Source organism: Fukomys damarensis, unplaced genomic scaffold, assembly GCF_012274545.1.
Source record: "Fukomys damarensis isolate Sample0158 unplaced genomic scaffold, DMR_v1.0_HiC HiC_scaffold_16, whole genome shotgun sequence".
Lineage (NCBI taxonomy): Eukaryota > Metazoa > Chordata > Mammalia > Rodentia > Bathyergidae > Fukomys > Fukomys damarensis.
Genome location: NW_022900928.1, coordinates 76,899,456 through 76,925,503, shown reverse-complemented (window position 1 = coordinate 76,925,503; position 26,048 = coordinate 76,899,456). Strand labels below are relative to the sequence as shown.

The 26,048-nt window shown below is 32.9% G+C and overlaps 1 protein-coding gene across 4 annotated transcripts in view; it reads left to right on the top strand.

Annotated features, from left to right (window-relative positions):
• Arhgap32 (Rho GTPase activating protein 32) overlaps positions 1-26,048 on the top strand; it is a 157,677-nt gene that overhangs the window by 111,625 nt on the left and 20,004 nt on the right. For all 4 annotated transcript variants that reach the window (XM_010616568.3, XM_033764428.1, XM_010616570.2 and 1 more), the window contains 4 exons: positions 11,504-11,653; positions 22,339-22,441; positions 24,048-24,192; positions 24,517-24,599. In XM_010616568.3, coding sequence (XP_010614870.3) covers positions 11,504-11,653; positions 22,339-22,441; positions 24,048-24,192; positions 24,517-24,599 — 481 coding nt within the window. The remainder of the gene's footprint in view (positions 1-11,503; positions 11,654-22,338; positions 22,442-24,047; positions 24,193-24,516; positions 24,600-26,048) is intronic.

Sequence of the window (26,048 nt, the reverse complement as noted above, 5' to 3'; positions counted from 1 at the left end):
GTGCCTTATCCCACATATTGCTCATAATATACATATATATAGCTTAGAATATGAAAAAAGTGAACTCCAAAACACTTCTGGTCCCAGGCATTTTGGATAAGGAATGATCAATCTGTATCTGTCTTATTGGAAAGCCACAAATGTTTTCACTTACTAGGTCACATATTTTTAAGTCTTCAAATAGAATTACTGACATGTTATGCTTACTCCCTATTTTACTCCATATAATTTATACATTTAGATACAGGATAGTACCAAATGGACTAACAAAAAGTAATTGAGTTACTTTTGAGTATTAGGTTACCATGATAATTAGAAGTATATACATAGAAATGAGGAAAGGTATAAGGTGTCTTGCAAGGATGTATGTAGTTCAGTGATGAGAGTGCTTGCGTAGTATGCATGAAGCCCTGGATTTGATCCTATTACTGCAGCAGCAACAGCAACAAAAGCAAATAGTGTCCTTATTCTGATAATTTTTAGTATAGTTAAGTCCTTACACAGAATGTAATGGAGAGATCGTATTTCATTTCATATACCTGACCTGATATAAACATTTAAGGTGGTAATTCTAGTGATTAAAAACTCATTTATTTGAATTTAAATCGTGTGGAATGTGATATTAACTCAAACTGAGATAAACTTGTTAAAACCTGGAAAGGCCTGGCACATAGTAAACACTCAATAAACATCAGCTATACTATATAGTCTTAGAGTTTTCAGCTTTTTTTTTTGCTATCTGCCTAAGACTTGGGAATAGGCCAATAGAGGAAGTTAAAGAGAGAGCTGATTTTTCACCACATAAACTAGAAAGTTTACAAAGATTATAATAGAATTTCTTGGGCATGTCCTTAATTTTATTAAATAAAAACACTTTTTCAGCATATGCATTATTGACACATTTCATCCCATATATGTAATATTTGAATTATTGTGCATTTTCTCATTAAATAATGTAAGTATACTTCATGTGTATGTCTCAAGTACCAGCTGCTTCAAAACAATGACCCCTATTTAGTTTTTAATTTTTTCATATTTTGAAGAAGGTGAGAAAGGAATATATAGGTATAAGTACAAATCTAACAATCTATAGCATTGAGATGGAGAAATTAAGACTGTTTCCTGTGTACAGTTTGGCAGATACGTATTGAATATTTATGGTGTCAGTATTATGTAAAAGGTAGCTTCCTTAAATTTTTCATTAAGATAACCACATTATTGTGAGAAACTCCTTCACTCTGATTTGGAGAGTGTTTCTTTTCACTTGTTTTGTGTTTTTTTTTTTTTTTTCGGTACTGGGGATCAAACTCAGGATCTTGAAAGGCAGGCGCAGTGCCACTGAGCTAAATACTTCGCCTCAGCAAGGTGTTTTTTTATAAAACTGAAAAGAACTTCTTATCAGAGTTATTCATGTGTATTTTCAGTCATTCCCTGAACAATGATATAAGGAACTTCTGTTAAATAATTATTCATCCTTTATATTAAATCCACTTAATACTGTAAAAGAGACAAAGTTACAAGAAATTCTGTATTTCAGTTACTGGAAAAAGTGTAAGTTTATTTTCTTTAACATTTGAGTCACATTGGAATGTTGTTCAGCTGTGTAGAAATTTCTTTCAAAGATTTATAGAGTTAATGAAAGTGAATCTCAGCTTGCTTTATAAGTTCAACTATTTGAAAATCAAAGTTTTGTTAAATTTAAACCAATTTAATTGATACACTCAGGGTTATAGACTAAATAATTGTTTCCCAGCTACATGCTAATTACATTTATTCAAAAGCTTTATTTCTTAGTTGCCCAAAAATCTTTTCGGGTTATATGACAATATATACTAAAAATAATTTAATTCTTGTATCTCCTACCAATATCCTTTTTAATAAATTTGAAAATACTCAGTGACACAATTTATCCATTTAAGTCTGTAATTGTTAATCTCTGTCATATTCCTTTGCCACTATTTAAGATATCAGCAATCCACCATAGTTTTTCCTTTTTTAGAATTCTTTTTTTACTTGCACCCTCTAAGTTCTGTAGAAATTCAATTTGAATGTTTACATTTTCTCTTTTTATGTTGTTTACAATTTCTCAGAGGAACTTTGTCTTGGTGTACAGCTTTTGATTTCATATTGTCCCACCTGGGGCCAGGAATTTAGTTTAGTGGTGCTGTGCCTGCAAAAGGCAAGGTCCTGATTTCAATCCCCGGTACTGTATAGTTTACTGCATTCAAAACTTAAAAATTAAACAGGTCAGTCCAAAGGTTGTTTAGTAAATGCAGAGGAGAGGCTGTACTTTTAGGGATCATTGTACAGTTGGTAAATGTGGAGAAGTTGTTGCTAAAGGTCAACACTGGTTTATTTTATGTATCTTAGCAATCAGGAAGAAGGAATTGCTTTTTATTTATGGTATCAACTCCCAAAACACCAGTTTCATTTTTCACTGGGGACTTAAAAGAAGCGATCTACTTAAAATTAAGGAGCATTATGAGCATTTTTTGTTGGAGAGTCAATAAAATTAGATTAAAAAATTGGAAAAAATCAAATCTGTATCCTATGTACTTCTGTTAATTCAGAAAAAAAAATTCTAAGAAGTAATAACAGAAGCCAACATGGTTTTAAATAAAAGAAAAATAAAGTGATAATAGGTAACTTTTTTTTTTTTTTTTTTTTTTTTACTTAGCACTGAGTTCTCTTTAACTCATTTAATTGTAACAAAAAATTACTGAGCTGTTACAGTTTCTTACTTTTTCATAGGTAAGGAAAAGAAAACACTGCAAATCAGATACTTTGTACACAATCACATATCAAACACTTTTTTGGGGGTGTACTAAGGATCGAACTTGGGACCTTATGCTTGCGAGGCAGGTAGCAGCACCAATGAGCTAAATCCCTGGCAACACAATCACATAGCTAGAAGCTGCAGAAGCAAGATTGAAATCCTGGAAATATCACTTCTGAGTATACTTTAACCATTATGTTATTTGTATTTGTATATAGTAGTGATAAGTTACTAGAAAATGTAATTTAGAAATAGATATTATTGGGACTGGGGATTTAATCAGTGGTTCTGCCGCCACCTGCTTTGCAAGCACAAGGTTCTGAGTTTGATCCCCAGTACAAAAAAAGAAAAAAAAAAAAAAGATACTGTTTATATTAGGAACAAAAATTGTAAATTTCCTAACAATAATGTAGACCTTTATGGGAAAAAGTTAGAAAAATTTATTGACAAACATAAGAGACTCTTAAGTGAAAAGATATGCTATGTTCATGGATAAGGAAGCTCAAAATAATCTATACTTCAGTGCAGTTCCAGTGACATTCCCAAAAGTCCCTCCACACACAATTTGACATATTGATTCTAAAACTCATATGAAATGGTGAAGGGCTAAAAATGCCAAGGTAATTTTGAAGATTGTAAGAGTAAGTGGAGGGACTCTTGCCAAATATTAAAACATATAACATGCTGGAAATAAGCAAAGTTTGAACTTCATCAAAGTTTGATGAAAAGAATTCATAGAATTGAGAAATCCTGAAGTAAGTCCCTCTCATGTAAAATAGAATCAGTTTTGCAAATTTGTTGTAGGCAAAAGATTGTTCCATTAAAGATGATGGAATAATTGGTTATGCATATGAGGAAAATAGCAAGTATTTTTACCTTACACTAAAGACATTAAAACGATTCAAGTCAGAAAATAGGGGTGAAAAAGTAGAAATTTTAGAAGAAATAGGGTAATGTGCTATGACTTTGAGAAAAGAAAAATAAAATACAGAAATCATAACTAAGGACATTTAAATTTTTGTACAATAAAAGAAATTCAGATTTTGAAAAGATTTTTGCAGTGTGTTAAACTGACAAAAGTATTTAGTTTCATCCATCAAGCAGAATACAGCCAAACAAAAAATGGACAAAGGGCATGAACAGTTATTTCAGTAAAGAGGAAAACTGATCAGTAAACATAAGAAACAACATATGGTTACCTTATCAACCACAAAAGTGTATATTAAAGTGAAATATATTTTCATACTCATCAGATTGTCAAAAAGTGAATAAACCTTGTGAGTACAAAATAAAGGAAAACATGAAGAATGGGAATTTATAAATACATCCTATGGTAGTCTTATTGACAAATCATTTTAGAAACTATGAATGTGGTGAAATGGTAGCATACATCACAGCCCCAAAGTGCCCCTCAACACGGGTGACAGAGGGGGCCTCTCACTTGTCCCCAGGGAAGCACGTATTAGGTTGTTCAAGACAAAACTGAAACAGCAAAACCTTGGAAATCCTACACAACAGCAGAAGATTGGAAATGTAAATGGCACTGTATACTTAAAAGGGAAAAAAATTGTAACATAATTAACATAAGTATACTAAACCAAAAGTACTGTACCACAGATAAATCTCAAAATACATAATGTAGAAAATTTGATGTTGTATGATTCAATTTCTATAAATTTTTAAAAGTATACAGGTAATTTATTGTTTTTGGATTAGTACACATGTAGTCATAGTATAAAAACATGAATGGCAATGATAAATACTAAATTTAGGATAAAGATTCTGTATGGAGAGAATATTACAGAAAGATACACAGCTTCAACTATACTGTGGTACTTTTATTTTTTAACTTAAAAAGAAAATAAATCCAGTGAAATATTAATGGTTGAAAAAACTAAACAGCGAATATCCATCCACTGTATTACTTTCAAACTTTTCTGCTTATAAATTTATTGAGTGGTTTTTCAAAGTAAGTGTACTTACTGTGGCCTCTAGTAACTTCTATCTGCCACCCCCAACTCTTTATTCTCCAGAGCAGTCATACTCCAGGCCTATTTCTCTTTATCATGTTTTCTTTTAGCTTGCCCTGAAAACACTACTGGACACTTGAGTACAAAGCTAAGTACACAATGGCTTTCAAAATAATAATCAGGTTAAAACTGAACACAGCACAATGGCCCTTTGTGTCAATAGTTTGTTGTTATTTCCTTGAAATTTACTAAATGTTCTTTTGAAGAGCGGACTTTTAAGAACACTAGTCCATTTGATCAATTGAATAGTTGTCTACAGAAAAATCCTTTGTAGTCACTGTTGATACTGTTTATGCTTTAAAGGCATAATATGGAGTTTGAAATTAAGATTAATATCTTTTCCTACTTATTATAAAAATTTAAAGCATGGAATAGTAACTTAGAATGATAGGATTTGGGGAGATTCTAAGAGAGCCATAAATATCATGTACCCCAGTTGCCTATATTTGCATTCCTCTCTATTAAATTTCTACCAAGTGGTCATCTAATCTGAGTTTCAGACCTGAGTAAAAGTCAGGCTATTGTACATGATGTTTGAACGTTCACTGGATTTTAAGCATTACCCTCATACTTCATTATACCTTCAGTAAAACGAGCACAATCTCCACAGGTATTATATATCCTCACCACCCTCTAATTCTTTCTGCTTGACTTTCTGAATTTATTACAGATCTTACAACTTTATACACATAATCAAATAAACTGAATGCTGCACCATTACTAGTCACAGGCCATCTTCCTTTATACCCTCAGAGATTAATCCGTGCCCAGACTTGTCTCATGTTAGTTTAGAAGATTTCTGAGAAGCAATTTCCATATTATGAGAAAGCAGGACTACATTGGGATTGTTTGAGAAATATTCTGCTTGTGTAATTAAAAATCCCTGGTATCCCACCTCCTTGCCAAGGTTTATTGTGGCTTACAGAACTCTGTTTTTAGTATCTTGCTATAAACTGGTTATTGGTATAATGATCTACCTTGAAGATACTCAGTTGTGTGTCATACTGTGAAAGCTTGTAACTGCCAGAAAGACTGGTCTGGTAAGGTTTGGCTAAGGTTTACAAAAAGATTTCAGATAAAAGATCTAGAAGAAGTTAGTATTGTGGTGTCAGTTGCATTTTAACTCTAGGAAAATATGCTTTGCTTTTGTCTAGGTGTCATTTTGTACTTTATTTTTGATGCATTTTATCTGTGTAATTCCATTGTTATCATTTATTGTCTCTAAGCCAGCATACTTGGTGGACCTCACCCCTCACAGGTTCCCTTCACCCTATGCATTACAGTGTTTCTCTGTAGAAATGGTTTTGTAAGCACTTTGCCTTTCTCAGTAGAAGCCTTCTGATAGCATTTTATGCTTTTGCTTCTCAAATGGTAGTAACTGGTAATAGCACACAGGAAGTGGGGGTGGGTAGTGACTGCATTCATGGCCAAAATAAATTCATTTTGGCCACTGCAATGCCTAAAAACTGAGAAGGAAGTTTAAAATGAAGAAAATTAGTATGGCAAGATATTTATATTTATATTTGGAATTGTAACTAGATTCTCAATTCTGAGTATAATTAAGTTGAATAATTTTATTAGTTTCAGTAGCCAGTGAAGTGATTAATGTGTTGATAGAAAACTGGTCATTTGATTATAGATGCCAGTGCTTCTCACCACTACTCTCTATTACAGTAAGAGTGCCAGTTACACCACTAGTAGCAGCCAACTCCAAAACTCTGAAGAACATAGTTTAATCTTCTTGTGAAGGCTTAGATACCACTGAAGACTGTGTGTATTGGAGATAACTGTTATTTTAGTGTCCGATTGGGATATAGACTGGCAAGAGGAGACTGTAACTTCTCAAGTTTGCATGTGATATTCTGACTTTTTTAGTAGTGTTTTTAGAAGGGTTTTGAGAGCAAGATGGTGGCATGGAGTAGAAGGGAGGGGCTTATGTAAATCAGCAGTATTTGCTAGAGCCCTTGAATGCCAAATGGGGCACAGCCTTGCTGGTGACAACCTCTCACATCTTAATCTTGTGCTTTATGGCAACTCTTAATTAGGTCTTTTATCACTATTTCGGAAAAATAAATGTGAATAATCTTTACCATAGAAGGGAAAGATAGCCAACTTTCTTTGTTCTTGGGCCAAACTTAACAAAGCAAGAAGCAGAATTAAGGCAGCTTAATATCCTGGAAAGCCCTTCCCTCTGCCAAATGAATGAGATTTTATTGCATATGAGTGATTGGAGGAACATAATTATACATCTGTTTCCATCAAGTTGTAAATGAATTGTGAAGGTCGGTGTATAATTCTAGTCAATAATTCAAAGTCATAGCATTACTAATTGATGTAAAACATTAATACCTACCCATTTCTGTCAAGGAGCCCAGTTCAATATGAAGCACTACTGCTGCAGTAGTGTTGGCTGAAAATTGTTCTCTTTGGCTGAAAATTGAAAATTGTTACTTCTTTCCTTCCTTTCTTTTGGGAATGTTGCTATGAATTTGGGTATTTCGTTGATGTTTTCTATTCAAGCATAGTTATTATTTATGTTTGAATTGTCCCAAGTCTAACCAGGAGGATCTGGCTGCCTTGACCCTTGGGCGTGGTCCAGCAGGTTTGATCTTTTTCCTTGCTGCTCTGTTGCAGCTGGGCTTTCTCAAAGGAGTCCAGGTTATGTTAGTAGGAAGCTTTCCGAAATCCAGAGCTGAGACCAAAAGTCTTCACTGTAAGTGACATATCATTGTTGCTAAGCCTTTTCAGTGGATTGAGTTTAGGGAAGTGTGTACTTTGTGAGTTCATGTTGCTGTTTCCAACTGAAAGTTGACATTACAGGTGCTTTCCATTAACTTACTTGATTTTATTATTACATCTTTTGCACTCACATTGAAAACAGTTTCTGATAATACTTTTTATTTTGTCCTGCAATACATGTAAAATTGTTTCAGATTAGCATTGCCAATATTATCAATTGTAAACTAGTTGAATGACATTAGATAATTACTTTGCCCTTATTTTGTCCTTAGGCTATATCCACTTGTAGTCAGTTTACTATTTCTACACTATTGACTGTTACCAACTTGATATTATAATATACATATTTTCAGTATGAGGATTTGCTTTTTAATGTTTTAAATTTACTTTTGAAGATATAGAAAGAACAATGATATAATTCAAAAGCCAAGATATTTAAAAAGGTATACTCATAGCTAAGTTGTACTTCCTATCTGTACCCTTCACCCTGTCCCCACCCATATTTTTTACTCATTATATTAGTTTCTGGTTTACCTTTTAGTGTTTATTGTTGCAAAAATTAGCTTAATGTATATACAAACATATGTATATGCTTGTGTATAAATTCGTGTGTATATTATTTGTCTTCCTTATTCTTTTATATGCTAAATATACTGAATTTTATCTTACTTTTTGAATTTAATGTGTCCTGAAGATTATTCTGTATCAATAGATAGAGATCCTTTAAAAACAGAAGTAGTCCTCTTGTTGGGAATATAATAGCTTATTCAACAAGTTCCTTCATGTTCTTTTTGGGTATATAATAAACATATTGGATTATTTTAAAAGTAACTATTTTAAAGTGTTTAAACTGTATAATGTGATCTCATTGCATAAAGCCCAAATTCTGTGATAGGACCTGTAATCGCCATCCTACCTACCTTTTCAGCCTATTTGTACAGCTGTCTTCCTAGATCCTTTACCACCTGGCTTGTAGCTCAGGTAGGACCTTCTCAGGGACACTATCCCTGACCATCCTATATAGTAGAGTTTCTTTTTTTCTCAAGTCATAGTCAGTTTATTCTGTTTATTTCCTTATTAACTACTGAAAACAATCTGATAAATACTTTGTTGTTTTCATTTAGGCAGTATCATCTACTAGTAGATTGAGCTCACACTTGGGCTTTGAGCCACATGACTTGATTTTAAATCCTAGTTATGTGACCTTGGGCATGTTAACGTAGCACTTATACCTCCATTTCTTCATCTAAAAAGAGAGATAAAATAGTATTTTCTATACAAAGTGTTATGAGAAATGGTTAATAAGTATATACACACAATTACTTGCACAGACTTAGTGTAGAGTAAATGCTGACTGAATCTGTATTACTATTTAATTGTTCATTGCCTCCCCTGAATACGCTCTGCGATACCATATCAGGATATAGAACAGATTTGTAGATACATTTGGCACTTAGGTATTTGTTGCTGAATGATTAATAGTTAAATTTCAATTCTCATTCTTTGAAACATTCATGGAAATAATGTGACAAAAAGAATGCTTTCTCATGTAAATCATATGCAGTTTTTAGGTTCAATAGTTATTTTCATCAAATTCAGCATCAGAACATGAATACTTAATGTAAGCACAAATATTGGAAGTTCTGATTAATAAAATCTGAAACTGAAATCAGAAATGATTACTGTCTGAAAAAGGCTGGAATTAGCATGTCCATGAAATCCAAAAGGATTGACTCAAATCCTCCTAAATTTGTTGCTGTTCTAGTGAATTACAGATTTGAACTACAAATGAAATTGTTTTTTAGCAAGCACACCAGTAATCACTGATCATGACCATAATTAAAGAAAGGTATTACTCTGTAAAAGCAGCAAAAAAAAAAAAAAAGCAGTATCCCTACAAATATATAGAATGTGTCCTTTCAAAATAAAGATTCTTCTAAATTATCTAACAGCCTTAACTGTTGCAAATCAAACATTATTTTGGAGGGAAACTGTGTTAAAATTGTTTTTGAAGTTCACATGGAGAATGTTTGAAAGTGGTGAATAGAAATAGCTTGGTGGCTGCTCTTTAACAAAGATTCTTAATAGACAAACTACTAGCAACTACTGGAGAATAAAATTCATCCCAGCTCAGTATTACAATATATGCGACAGACTCTGAAGCTGAGTGTGCTATAAATGTCTCACTTATAGATATGAAGGTACATCATTTAATTTTACAAGATGGCATCAAAATTAGAGTAAAACTTCTAAGTATTAATTTTGAATAACTGGTATAGAAAAAGAATAAATTTTCCATTTAATCTGTGTGCAATGTAGAGTGACTGCTCTGTTGAAGTTTTCCTGGGACTTTTCTGAGTTTTAGCTTGGAAAGTTTCATGTGCTTATCAGAAAGCCTCAGTCATGATCCAACAAGAAATGACAGGTCATGTCCATGCAGTCTGTGGAAAAGATGGTTTGTCTGCAAGAATGGAAAGAAATGAATAGCAAATGCTATCTCATCTGATCTGGAGCACCACATTCAGCAGCACTTCTGGGTCTAACTATAGAGGTCCCTCCAAAGCCATCATGGATTTTTTTTTCTTTTCTTTTCTTTTTTTTGTACTGGGGATCGAACTTGGGGCTTTGTACTTGTGAGGAAGGCAGTGGAACTACTGAGCTAAATCCCCAGCCCCTACCATGGATTTTTATTAAGAATCTACTAGTAGGATTGAGGAGTTCAGAAATCATCTGCAAACTGTAGAATTGAAGCCACATAGCATGGTCTTCTATCTTAATAGCTAATAGCTGAGCTTATCGAATTCTTTGTGTTCCCATTTTCTCTGTGAACTGTCTTTCTCAGCAAAAGTTATTTTTCTTGGCATTTGTTTGCTTTTAATTCTTTCACTATTATCTGTTGATTAGCAGAAATATTGTCCCAATTATTAAGTTACTTATATTTAGCTTGATTTACAAAGGATTTAAGGTGATAGATTTAATATAAACTCTGGAAGACATTGGTATAGGAAAAGACTTTATGAACAAATCCTCAGTAGCACGGGAACTAGCAGAAAGAATCAACAACTGGGATCTCATCTTACTAAAAAGCTTCTGTACTTCAAAAGAAACCATTAGCAGAACTAAGAGACAATCTACAATGTGGGAAAAAATTTTTACCAGCTGTACCTCAGACAAAGGACTATTATCAAGGATATATAAAGAACTCAAAACAATCAGTCCCCCCAAATATAAAGACCCGATCCAAAAATGGGCATCCGAAATGAACAGACATTTCTCATACAAAGAAGTGAAAGCAGCAAGAAAATATATGAAAAAATGTTCCACATCACTGGTCAATCTAGATGACTTTTAATAGAAGACTTGATGTTTGTGTGGTTTTTATATTTATGTAGGTGTAAGGTTGACAAATGTGTTTTATATCATCCAGAGATTGAATGTGAATGAGGGGATTTTCTTTTTTCCAGTGTACTCATAAAACTACAATTACTGTGAAAATTTGTAACCCTCAAGAAAAATATTTTAGAAATTGACTAGAAGTGCAAACTTACCTTTATAATATCTTAAGACTTAAGTCTTACTTCTTATGAAGATCTGCAAAATGACATATTAAGAGTAAAAATTATACCCTTCTTAGAATCCTGCAGTGTCCTTGAGTATACATTGGGAAGATAACTGGTTTAGCAAGCTTTTTATTTGAAGGGCATGGATTCAGCACTTAAGTTTGCTCATAATTCCATCAAGTAAGATCACAGGCTTACTTGAGAAGAAAATACAAAATTATGAAATTTTTTATAATGTAACAGCTAAATTTCTTTTGATGTTCTTCTACAACTTATAAAATATATTTGTCACAAATTATGGTGCAGTCAGCCTGTTGAGATGTCTAATTTTTTTTATTATGAAAAGTAAAATATAATCTCTTGCCACACTGAGGTATTTTCTCTTTATTATTTTTTAGTGTCTAAAAAGCACGGCAAACTAATTACTTTCTTACGAACATTCATGAAGTCTCGACCAACAAAACAGAAGCTAAAGCAGCGGGGGATCTTGAAGGAGAGGGTGTTCGGTTGTGACCTTGGGGAGCATCTTCTGAATTCTGGTTTTGAAGGTAAAAGTATGATTTGTAAGCTTAGAATATCAGTTTCTGACCTCTCCCTATTGCTATTTTTATAACCAGTTGTGAAGACTGGCAAGTGATGCCTGTTTCCTTTCAATTCTGCAACACATACTCAGGGCCTCCTCTTAGTTCTAGGCAGAGCTGGTAGTCTCAAAATGCACTGGGGATTGAAGCCAGGGTCTTCACAATGAGTTATATCTCTAGTACCATTTAAATATTTTCTTATTGTTTATTGGTGCATTTTAGGGATACAATACAGTTACATTTATCGTTAGGATCTTGTACTTTTACATGATGTATCTTGGTTCTTATTTTTTCCCCTTTCCCCTGCCCTCCTTTCACCCCCTCCACCCTTCCCTATTTACAAATACTTTGTTTCCATGTTTTTCTATTTCTCATACTTTTTTTGTTTGTTTTTTAACACACGGTCTCACTAATTTGTTCAGGCTGGACTCAAATTTGTGATCATCCTGGTTCAGCCTCCACAACAGTGGAATTATAGTTATATGCCACCATACACAACTCTGAAATATTTATTTTCTCTATAAATTAAATTCTGAATCAAGAATTTAGTGATCGAATAAGTACATGGAGGCTAGGGATTTAGCTCAGCGGCCCCGTGCCTGCCTTGCAAGCACAAGGTCTTGAGTTTGATCCCCAGGAGCAAAAAAAAAAAAAAAAAAATAAAAAAAAAAAAAAAAAAAAAAAAAATGTTTTTTGATTAAAGAAATAAATAAGTAGATGAAAGGGATAGATTGGTAAGAAGGAAGGGAAATGTTTTCTGTTGATATTATAAAAATAGCATTTTCTGTACCATCTGCTTTAGAGATGCTAGAATGTTAAGAAATTACCTGCTCTGTCAGAATAGATGATTTATGAAATTTTAGTTGTGAAAGAACTAGGAAAAATTCTTGGGGGAAAGACTCACAGATTTTTAGGTGACAACTAATGAAGACCAGTGGTAAATGCCTTCAATAATATCATGTCCAAATTAAGGCCTTATTCCTCATTGTTTAAAGACTTCTCATGGATGCATTATATGAATTTAATGTAAACTGTACTATTTTTGTGAGAGAGTAAAAAGCTTTTTTTGGGGGGGTACTGGGGATTGAACTCAGAACCTTGTGTTTGCAAGGCAGGTGTGGTGCTGCTGAGCTGTTATTCCCAAATTAAGATCATCTTGATACACTTTCCTTAAAAAACTTTTTAAAAAACTCAAATACTGAGGCATATTTTTGTTTCTAATCAGAATGCACAATGGAAAAGTCATTATGGAAAAACAGTCAGATTGGATGGGAAATATCTAGCTTTATCAGATATCAGAACAGTATTCAAAACTAAAAGGAGAGCTTTGTGCCAAGAATGAAATATGAATCAAATAGATTAGGATATTCAGAAATATTTACCACTATGAGTAAGAAAAGTATGACTTTTGAGCCATGTTATAAACAAGTTATTAATAAAAATAATAATGATAATATGGAAATAATTAAATAACAGTTTTGAAAAACATTCCCACTTACAATGAAACCCTCTAAATATGTGAAGAGAATTAACCACTTTAAATGTATGGAATTACCAATATAAATTGATTTTGTTTGGAGGTAAAACAATAATAAGGGAAAGAGGTGGCTTCATATACACATTTTTAATATAATGAAAAATACCAGATGTAGAAGAGAGATACCATATACTAGGGAAAAAAAAACTTTTTATGTTTATGATGAAATGTTATAATATATGAGAATATCATCCAGACTTTTAATTTAAATCCCTGATTATGCTCACTTTGGCAAAACATACACTAATTTAAATCCCTAAGTTAGAGAATGGATAGAAAAGATTGTCACAAGATAATAGTAAACAAAATACAGAAGCATGGCTTCTCTCATTTGTAATCATGGAAGTGTTCTTTAGGCAATTTTGAGATACCATTTTGCATTAGTAGATATTAAAATAGGAAAGCAGGTTTTCTAAGTTATGATATCCATTATCATTAAAGATAGCAGTCATTTTTATCAGTAGTTGAAAATTGTTTTCAAACAGCTCTGAATTAATGTAACCATTTTGGAAAACATTTTGGTACTTTATATCAAGATGTATAATGACTTTATAGTTTGTTTCATCTCGCAGTTCTTCTCTTTCAGATTTATCCTAATAGTTTAATTGAATAGAACCAAAAGTATTCATTAGAGCAAAAAAATCGAATACCCAATTTTAGGGGAAAATTTATACATTACAAACCTAATAAAATTATAAATTTTAATATTAAAATTATAAATTTTGATATTAAAATTATACTGCTATTCTATTAAATTATACTATTAAAGCTTATGGTTTTAATATAATTTTAAATTATACATTTATAATTTTAAATGTATAATTTAAAATTAAATGTTAATGGATTTATAGTATAATTTGAAATTTATAATTTTAATTTAATAAATTTATAGATTTTAATAAATTTATAATCTTAATACAGTGGAAAACCTGAAATGCAATATTCATGAACAGTAGACATAACTTTTTTAAAGTATGAATGCATAGGTGATATATAAAAGTAATATAATTGTGGTTAAGTACTAGATATGAAAATATCTTTGTGACTTTTTTTCCCTTATATGTGTCGCTTTTTGTTTTAAAAGAAAAAACTAGAATATTAGAAATTAATTCAGTAGTCTTATAAGATAAAATTCTCTGTTGATACTCTGTCCAGTAGAGAGATTCTATACTCAAATGATTGGAAAAGCCAAAACTTAACAGGTCATATTAGCATGTAATTGAAATTTAGTAATCCTTAAACTTTGAAGGCTAAGGTTAGATATATTCTATTTGTGATATTAAAATAATTTCCCATTTCATCAGGGATGGTGAAAATGAATATTTGTATGAAAGATATCATTTGCATATTCAAACGGAGACTAAATTAGTTGGAAAAGGGAACCTTGGTGTTTATTAACTGAAATTTTGAAGGAAATTGATTTTTTTAATTCTTTTTTTCATTATTCAGAGAATACTTTATTAATTTCTGTAATCAAACCCACATAGATATGACCTTACATATTTAGTACAGTGCATTACCCCTGTACAAATGGAAAAAAAATAAAATAAAAATTTAAAAAATTAACATTTCTAGACCAATATGGCTGTCCATTTCTGTTCAATGCCAACTCAACACAGTAAATTGGGATGACTTTTTCCAAAGTTGACAGCACCGTTAAAGTTTCCCAAAATTCAATTTATATATGTGTGTGTGTGTGTGTGTGTGTGTGTGTGTGTTTACATTTATATAAAAAGACTAATAATAGCAGTATGTTATGCATCAATAGCAGCAACAGCTTTTCAGGTTCTGCAGTCATCTGAACAAAATTATAGACATTCAGTACATTCCATTAAAAAAAAAAAAAAGAATAATATCCAGAAAACAGCAAAGTTCCGTTGCTGTGTGGTACCTGGCACCATTTTTTTTTTATTAGCATCTTAATCATCATCTGGAAAGAGAACATTCTAGAGTAACATCATTAAATATAGCTCTGATAAAGCAATGGTCACTACTATGTATCATAAAGCAGGTACAAGGTATTTTACATTCACAGAGGTATGATACAGTACCATCCTACATCAATAATACTAGAAGAAAATTAATTTTTAATATGAAGGTAATTTTTCTTTGCCTAATAAGCTTGTGAGAAATTATCTTTTTTAAAGATTTAGACTTCATATATATGTAATCTTATACCTAGAGTTATACCATGTATCTATGTCTATGTCTCTGTATACATATATACACATAGATATTTATGCACACATCAATGAAGACAGACATTTGAAGTCTAAAAAGAATTAGAATTGAATATATATTTACAGTATTTTGAAATCTATTAATTAGAATAATAATGTGCAAGAATTATATACATTTTGAGGAGAAATGCAAAAGATACATGTAAAATAATGGAAGATATAGCATGTGTGTAATCATTCTTCCTCACAAGAATTCTGTTTTAGTTTAGACTTTAAAATGTATTACATACTGCTATTTTAATCAACAGTTGACAACATATAGGACACTCATCGCATAAAATTATAATGCAGCTAAAAAATAACTATTGCACTGTTTGGTATGGGCTTCAGAAAGTCTAGCTCAAGGGTGAGGGTATAGCTTAGTGATAGAGCACCTACTTAGTGTGCACAAGGCCCTGGATTCAGTCCCCAGCACAAGCAAACAAGAAGTCTAGTACAACACATTACTTTTGTTGGTGGTGATGTTAGTGTAAACAAACCTTCTGAGCTATACAATTATAATTACGTACATGATACTTATTGATATAAATGGCTGTAAATGGTTTATGTATTTACTATTTTGCTGTTTTTAAGAATGTACTCCTGCTTAGTAAAAAACGTTCACTGTGAAACAGCATACCACTTAAAGTGTTCTGCTGGCATCAGCCTCAGGCATCTCATACTGTCTCTTGATTGTATTGTACTCTTGTGCTTTAGTCATGTCTTGTTTTGTTTTTGTCTCCAAAGTAAGCAAAAATCACTGGTAAGTCACCAGCAAGAGGCCACATTAATTGACATGGAAACAAAATTAAGAGTATTCAAGGACTGTGAAGGGAGGAAAATAAATGATGGTTATGGTGTGCCAGTCCATCATGTTCCACCCGCCGTACCTACAATTTGAAGAGGAACAAAATGATGGCAGTGTTTAGAAGGTCTGCTTCAGTGAGGATAACAAACTAACAAAACTTTCTTAAGAACCTGTATTAGATAAGGAAAAACACTAACCCTGATTGAAGGCCAGGCACAGAACCCTATCCCATTTGGCACCATAATAATCACAGCCAAACCTTTCGTTGGGTTTACTGCTATCTCGGACTATTACGTGATTAAAGAATCACTCATTACATAACATAAAAGTCAGTAGTTGTATTTGTGAGTGCTAATGTAAGACCTACTGAAGAATTTCTGGAAAATCTAGTTAAGTTGACTGGAGGGAATTACTTGACAGAATAAATCTCCATTACAGAGAAAACGTCCCTATTCTGGAAATGGATGCGTGAAAGGACTTTGATTCATGTGGAGGCCAGATCAGTGCCAGATTTCAAGGCTTTATAAGGATGATGGGACAGTAGTCTTGCTTATGTGAAATGTTGCAAATTGAAACCTCTGGTGACCTGGCACAATGAGAATCCAGTGCTGTCTAGCACACGAATAAACAAACACACACTGCCAGTGTACTGCAAGGGCAGTAAGAAGTAATGAGCTAGTTACTCTTCCAAGATACCCTCCTAAATTTCTGAGCCAGCCAAATGGAGCATTACTGTTTGGAGAATAACCTGCTTTTGAAAATTTTATTTGATGTTGATGATACATGCATGCCCTACTTTTATTGATAATCTTCACCCATATAGCAAAGTGGTGTTGCTCCCTCTAAACACCACCTCTCTGGCAACAAGTAAAGGAATAATAGCATTTAAGATCTAGTGGATGAGTAGGCATTTGGCCAAACTATCTCAGCAGCAGAGAAAGACACTAAGAAAAGCCTGGTGCAGTTCTGAGAGGTTTAAAATGTCTGTGACTACAGCAAGATCTTGCTTAGGTTGTGGTGATTGTTACCAAAGAATGTCCAGCAAGGATAAGGAGGTTGCAAATATCAACAGGCTGTGGTGAAGTGGCCAGTAACGTCCCTCTGAAATGGAAACCTTTTAAGTTAAAGATTGAGAAACCCATTCTCTGCAATGAAATGCCACAACTAGATACATCAACATGATTGATATGAGAATGGCACTGAGGAGCTCCTAGATGGGCACCTTAAGAACCAGTTAGTTGTTGGAATTGGAGTTGGAATACAAAGCTGAAGAAAGTATAAGAGAAAAGGAAACTACAGAAGAAAAAGAAGAGGAGGAGAAAGACTGACATTTATTATCCTGACCCTGTGGAAGCCCAGGCTGATGTGTTTTCATTTGCAACAAAAAAAAAAATCTTAAAATTAAAATAAACTAAAAAGAAAAACATACTGAATAAAGATATAAATAAATTATGTACAGTTGTAATTGTGTTTTTAACTAGGTTATTATGAAATATGAAAAGGTTTTAAAAATTAAAGCTTACAAAGTAAAAAGTAAGCTAAGATTAATTTATTAAGGAATGTTTTTATAAGTGTAGTTTACAGTGTTTATAAAGCCTGAAAGTAGTATGCTGGTGAATTGGGCATTCCTGTTCACTCACCACCCACTCATGGACTCCGCAGAGCAACTCCCAGTTCTGGTGGTCCAGTCAAGCTAAGTCCCTGATAGAGGTGCGCCATCTTTATCTTCTGTAGTATATTTTCACTGTATAGGCTCAGCTCTGTGTTTACATAAAAAGTGCTTGCTACTGTGTTACAGTTGCCTGTGTTCTCTACTACAGCAGCATTCTGTACAGATTTGTAGTCACAGAACAGTGGACTGTACCTGTGCCCTCGGGTGGAATAGGCCGTACAATCCAGGTCTGTGGTATTAGTACAACAGTGAACTCCCCTACCAGACAGCAGACCTATCGTTAACCACACATGACTGCAATGTCATCACCCTAAACAAAGTAGATGTTTTCCATCTGATTTTTCTGAGAAAGAAGCTCATATCAGATTGTTTTGCTCAGTGACTCTGAATTGTATTCCTGGGAAATAATGAACTTTACACAGAGATTATCCTGTTACACTTTGTAAGCCTGAGCTGTTTATTCTATGCAAAGTGTTGTAAGAAATCACATAGGATCCTAACAAGGCAGTTTCCTTTTTATGCCATGATTTGTGGTTCCTGGTACCAGGCTTCACTCAGGATGATCTTTCAGAGTTTCAGCTTCACAGTGTTCCCAGTTGAGTTGATTAAAGATTGTATCACAGATATATGTAGAAGTGGTTCTTTAACAGTCTACTCACAGTGTATTTTTATGCATAATTTAGCCACTTAATAGTTTACCCTGAGTGTCCCTCGGGCAACATGTTTATGTACTGACTCTCCCAAGCGTCACCAGGGCAGCTGTCACTTCAATCAGTCAATTCTTGTATTGAATAACTTTCTTAAGTTGTCATTTTTTGTATTTCCTATTATCTTAATAAAACTTACCAAAAATATGCAATTTTTGGTCCTGTATTTAAATAATTGGACTGGTAAGTGGTTAATTTATTGTTTATGTGGTTGTCCTTAATTAGAGTGTTGGAATGTTTTATTATTTCTTTTTCTTTTTGTATCTTGCCATTGTGCAACCTTTTTCAGGTAAGATCATTAATATGAGCAAGCGTTTTCCATGTGGTTCTACCATATATTAGCTTTGAAACATCAGTTCCAAGTTTTAATTGGACCTTACAAGTTTAAGTTATGTTTCCATTCTTAGAATGACAGGTGAGGAAAGATGCCAATATATCCTTTTTTCTTCAGTGTTCATACATCCCTAAGGATGATAAAATCTGATCAGGTGGAATGGTTTTCAGTCAGGTTTTAATGATTTCTTTTATTTACTGTGCATAGTTAAGCCAGAATTGCCTTAAGAGCTTGAAATGAGATTGCTAATAGAAATAGCAAAAACTTTGGAGAAAATAGATAAAATTATCTTCAGTACATAATGTAAAAATATATTAAACCTCAGAAAGAGGAAACTGTTGCCTGGACATATTTTGGTGTTTCATTTGTCCCATTCAACAAGAGGCTTTGTTTTTAAATTTACATGTGTTTATACAGATTTTATAATCTGAACACAGTAGAAAGAAAGAAGGTCCAAATCACCCCTGAAGTTAATCCTGTAGGTACTTAATATATTCCAAACCAAGAATCAGGATGCACATTCTAAGTGACATTTACTCTTGTGTTTCTTTTCCATTTGTGTCTGGAATGCTTTCTTGATGCCTGCCTAATACATACATGGTTGCTGAGTGTGTGAGTGGATAGAGGAAGAATAAAGGACCAAAACAAAATCCAAAGTGTCAAGAAAAATCTAGAATCAATTCTCGAGATACTTATTTTCCACTTTAAAGCTACAGTTTTAATATTATAAATCATCAATTTATTCTCATGTGCTTGTGTTTTAAAAAGCAGTGTTAAGGAAGAAAAGTATATTATTTGAAATGCATGGAGGAGCTATGTTGGTCATTTCTGATGTTATTTTGACGGGATCATCTTATGTGCTTTGACTAGTTCATTGGATGATTTGGTGCAGGAGGGTGCTAATAAGGTGGCTTTTGAAACATTGTCATATTGCTTTCATACATGTAAATGAAAAAAGAAATTAGATCTTTTTTTAATCTTCTGATACTGTTCTTCAGTTTCTAGTGTTTCTTTTAAAGCTAATTTTTAGCTTTTCTCTTCTATTTTTGCCAGCTGTTTGTACTACTTAAAATTATAAGCAGTTATTTATTATGCAGTTTTATTTATTAAATCTCATCTGCATTCGTTTGTAGACATTTAATCCTTACTGAGGGTGCATAAAATGGATATATCTTCCTCATATGGGAAAGGGATCAAGAGATGGAGGGGATAAGGGAGGGGATGAAAAAAAGAAGCCGTGTTATGTACATGTCCCGCCTTGACATAAGAAATATAAACATGTACTAATAAAAATAAATAAATATGACCGGGGATTTATCTCAATGGTTCAGTGGCCTGCCTTGCAATTGCAAGGACCCAAATTCAATCCCTGGGAACCAAAAATAAACAAACAAACAAGTAAATAAATAAAACTAGTTTATAAATGTAAAAACAAAAAGAAGCCATCAAGATGTTTCTTATCAAGTATTATGTCTATAAGGGTTTGATCATGTTCAAGAAAAAAAAACTTAATTTTTTGTATTTTCAAAATTACTTGGGTGAATATAAGCAGATATGACTCCGGTGAATATAAGAATTTAGTGAAAGTAATACTTTTTATAGGTGGCAACTTACTTTTATGAAAATTTTGTAATGTATTTTAGGAGAGCTCTATAAGGAAATGAAATCCTGTACTTGAAGAGATTTCTTCCAAAGGCAATCTATTGTGTGCTTGGATTGGGTTAGCATGATAATTTTGAGTATAAATAATGAGAAGCACCTTAAAAATAAGGAATTAAAGCTTTGTATTGCTTTCATTTTTTAGGTAACTGTGTTAATGATTCCAGTAATCTCTAAATATATTTCTTTTGAAATAGGTGATAGAAACTTTTTAACCTCTGATTTTATTATTGTACTTCAGTTTATAGAGTAGAAACCTAAGACACAATGTTACCATTGATGGAATAATAATATAAATGGAACCCAAGCTTTTACAAAAATGCTTTATACTTAACATTTAATTTAGACCTAGATTACTTCTTAACCAAAGCCAGTCTACAAAAATACCCAACAGTTCTACCTATCTTCATCTCCACTACATAGACATATCCCTTTTTTATTACTACAAATCAAGAATGTCTTCAGAGACAGAAGGCATACAGTAGAAAATAAATGCAGTTTCATATAAAACCTTTAATAAGTCCCTGCCCTAGAAACTTAATAGAAGACTTATTCAGGCTCTTGGATACCTGTAAATAAATTCACTTGTTTATTACAGTTGGGTTACAATTGTCCTTGTGTTAGAAAAGTGCTCCTGAGTGTTGAGTGTCCAGAGAGGAAGGTATTTCCCCTTGAAGAGTTCACAGTGGATAAGGGAAAATGGCATATAAATTTAAATATAAGTTATAGGATCTAATAATATAAAAGGCTGCAGGAATAAAAGCCAGGAAAACCAAGGAAAAGACTTAGAACAATAATAAAGGAATGTCATACTACTGTAAGTGAAATTCCTTAAAATTGTCTGACGAAAATTTCTTGTCTTTCATTTGGACCCCTGAATGTTTCACACCTACCATAGAAGTTCTTCATAGAGCACATGTCCTTCCCAGCCTTTTTTTCAGGAATTTTAACTAACAGTTGAGTGACCATAGTAAACTGACCAATATGGATTATAAAATGAAGAATATTCTTAGCTATTATAAAATTTTGAATGTTTATACCTTTTTCTATCAGATGCTTTGAAAATTCTGTTCTAGACCAAAGGCCCCCAGAGTAACTGTCTTTGGTTACATTCACTGAGCTAACAGTACTTTTCTATTTCCCATTTATTCTTAGGGTGTCTCCATTATAATGAAGAGATAATATCAAGTTAAAATGTCAGTAAATTTAATGAAGATGAGCAGAGAAAATTAAAAGATTCATCAATTTGAAATTGTTTTGATCTTTGCATTATGTTGATGTTTTATTAAATAAAGTTAGAATTAGCATTAACTACGAGAGAGAAAAACTTTTTTAGATGTAAATCATTGCAGCACTTACCATTAACTGTTCTGGGGTGAGCATTTAACTTTACAGAATCATTTTCTGTGTGTGAAACAGCTATATTTTAACCAGTCATGATGTTAGGACTAAGCAGTTTGCCTTACTGAGTAAGATGATGTTGATGCCTTCATGACAGAAGACTGCAGGATTTAAGAGACTGTTCTAACAATGTGAGAATCGAACCAATCTGAGTATTCAGGAACTAATTTGTAGCTTCAATGTAAAATAAACATGCCTACTTTTTTTTTTTTTTAGTGAGTGGATACTTATCCTTTTTTAATTTACAAATTTTACTTAACTGTGATTCTACTGAATGTTACAGATTGAATTGACATCTTTAAAACTTCTCTTTAGTGCCCCAGGTTCTTCAGAGCTGTACAGCATTCATTGAGAGGTATGGGATTGTGGATGGAATATATCGTCTCTCTGGAGTTGCCTCCAATATCCAGAGACTACGGTAAGTAAAATCTTCTATGGCATTTTCCGTTTTATTCCTATTTAACTCATTAAAGTGAAATTATTTTATTTTAAAATTGTGTAAATTACATTGATAACCATAATTTTAGTGAGATAGTTGATATGAAATGGAAGATAATATCCATATTGTTCCTTCTGTATATTTTCTTAATAACATTGGTACTTATACAATAATAGAGAACCATGCACCTTAACATCTTCAATACTTCTGTTTTATCTCTTTAAAATGTTTGAAGGTTGTGGAAAATCGAGTCTGAATTTTTGACAAGCATGAGAGATGAATAATATTATTATAGACTTACCCTTTGATTAACAAAAATTGATAGGAGTAAAACCTTTTTTAAAGCCTTCTTTAGCCCTAATTCTGTATTGTATGCCTAAGTATGCGTGTATTGTCTATTCCACATCCTCTTATATGGCTTTTTGGGACAAATTTTTAAAAGGTGATATTCTCTTTACCAGCAGTAGAATTAAGCAATATTTTAAGCAATGTTTTTGCTTAATCTCTTGAATTCTAGTCTGTTCTCAATATGCTATTATCATTTCTTTTTTTCACTGTAATTGCCTTTGTTCTATTAGAATTTTAATATTTTAATTGACCACAAAGCTCACGCTTCTTTTCAGAAATACATGTTTAGAAAATACTTAGTTTTTTTTTTTGTTTTTTTTTTAAACTCAGGATCTTGAGCATGGTAGGCAAGTGCTCTAACACTGAAATATAGCCCATCCCTTAAATTGGCTCCTATACTAAAGACAGTTTCAGATTCAGAGGAACAAATGTTCAGATCACTCACACATTAATCTTCTAGGGAAATGATAAGTGGCCTCATAACTGCAGATTAATATTAATTAACCTGGAAAGTGAGCCTAATCTGCTTTAGTATTCTAGGTACTTATATTTCATACATTCTAATGCTACTGATTTTATTATCTATTAAAATTTAGCCTTAGCTAGAAATTGCTTTACATTGTTTCTGGCTTCCTTATTTTGCTTTAGTATAACATTCCTGAACTGTACAAGTTGTATCTAAGGAATTTCTTTATATAGTTGTTCATGGACCAGTTGCTGCTTACCCCTGGTTCCTGAAATTGTCAGAGTATTAGATATTCAAACCATTAGAAATTAGGTATGCTATTTTCAGGCTGATGTGCTATAAGAGTTGCTTACTCACACACATTTCATGGTTTATTGTCCATTTAAATCTATGTCCTTAATTTTCATGTAGAAAGATGCTTGCCTTATAATAAGACATCCAATTACTGCTGGAATCCAAATATGATTGATATGAAATACAGTTTAAAAAAATCACAGCTAACCAAGATAAAGTGAATCTTCTGGGCTAGTGGTTATTTCTCTTTTAATATTAAAGCTGTGTCCTTAATTTCCATATAGATATCTAGCTATTTATCTAGTGATAATATATCCATTACTGCTGAAGTCCAGATAAAATTTACATGAAATATAATTTGAAGAAAAGAGTAAATGTCTGAGGCTGAGATGAACACTTTGCAATATTGCTTTCCAATCATGTGTTTATTTTCCTTCAGTAAAATAATTTTGTTTTGCCCTCTTCTGTCTGGGGCAGCCATGAATTTGACTCTGAGCATGTCCCCGACCTGACAAAAGAACCATATGTGCAAGACATCCATTCTGTGGGCTCCCTCTGCAAGCTGTACTTCCGAGAGCTCCCCAACCCTCTGCTTACCTATCAGCTGTATGAGAAGTTCTCTGTGAGTACCAGTTACATTTGGCTCCATGTCTCCTGTGACCTTTTGCTGTATTTGAGTTACAATCAAGCTTTTTTACAATTAACATTGAGGAGATTCGGTGTACACATCTTGTGGGAACAGGTGCATGTCATGGATGCTGTGTTATATTTTCTCTTCATTTAGCATCAGAGAGAAAAATGGGTCAATCTCAGAGTGAAAACTGAATTTTTTTTTTTTGGTACCAGGGATCGAACTCAGGCCCTTGAGCTTGCGAGGTGAATTTTAAATGAGAAACTCATTTTTACCTTAAGCTTGCTGGTTTATTTTATGTTATGACTATTGCAGGATGCTGTTTCAGCAGCAACAGATGAAGAAAGGCTGATAAAAATTCATGATGTCATCCAGCAGCTCCCCCCACCGCACTACAGGTAAATCACATGTTGGTGAACACCATCCAGAGGCAGAAGTCAGCCCCTGAATACATGTGTTTTTCCTTTAAGTTTCTAGCTACTTAAACTTCTTTGACGTTCTAGCTAAAGTTCCATCTTTTCCAGACTGAATTTTATTCATACATATATTTGTATTTGTCTTTATATCCCCAGGCCCTGGCACAGTGCTTAATGTCCAGTAGGTAAATGTTGAGTGAATGTATAAATGAATGAACAAATGAATAGCTGACTAAACCTGGGGTTTTTGTTGTGTTTCAAAATTTGTTGTTTATTGGTTTTATTGTTGCTGCTTTTGTTTGTGTTTTGGTAGTGCAGGGGATTGAGCCCAGCCCTCCTGCATGCTAAGCAAGCACTGCCCCTGACCTTCATCCCCTTGTGGCTACTTTCTAAAATACATGTTGATTTGTATGCTAGTTTGGACTCTCAGAAATATTTTTGTTTATGTCTGAAAAGACCAGAATAAAATATGATGACTTTACTATTTTGTGAGAAACAGAAAACAGTAGAAACCATGGATTATAACGTACAAAAAAGCAAGACACATTTTTAAAATTATTAACAAGAAATTAAATTCAACAGTAATTTAATGCTGATGTTTTTCAAAATGACATTGCTTATATGTATTTTTAAATCAGCACAATATTCAGTACTAAATCAACACTAATATTTTTAATCAATACTAAAACCTGCACTTTTTCAGTCAGCACTCTAGATGTAAATGCATGATAGTCTTGGACTAAAGGGTAACGTCAACTCACTGTCCCATCAGAGTAGCCTCTCTTAGGAGGAATCTGATGAATTTAAAAGAGTCTAAGAATCCAGCAAAAAGTGGGAAAAGAAAAACTCAAAGGAAAATTAAAAAGGTTTGGGGACATAAGAGCAAAGAAATTAAAGAATATACCCCTGAAAAAGAAGGCTATCAAGACAAATTTGATCAATAACAATTATTCAAGGTGTATCTTTGAGGAAGAGGACATTATCAACTCACCAGTGAAAGAAACCTAGTAAAATCTAAAGAATATTGACTTTAACAGATAGAATTTGAATTTCCAAGTCTGTCACATACTTGTCAAATGCAGTCTCTTAAGCTTCAGTTTCAGTATTCTGTATTTTATATTTCAGTATTCTTTCAGTATTCTCTGAACAGTAATACTTTCCAAAGAGGATATTTTTTAATGATAAATGGAGGGGATGAGCCTAGTCCTCACTTTTGGAATAAAGCATAGCAAGACACAGAATGAGATTTAAAAACAACCTTGGTAATTTTCATTCATTCATTCGTTCATTCACTCATTTTGGTAGGGATCAAAGCCAGGACTTTGGGCATGGTAGGTAAACTCTGCCACCAAGCTCTCTATACCTGCAGCCTTGGCTTGTTGATTTTTACGTAAAGTATGATATAAATGTCCCTTTAAAAAAGGATCCATA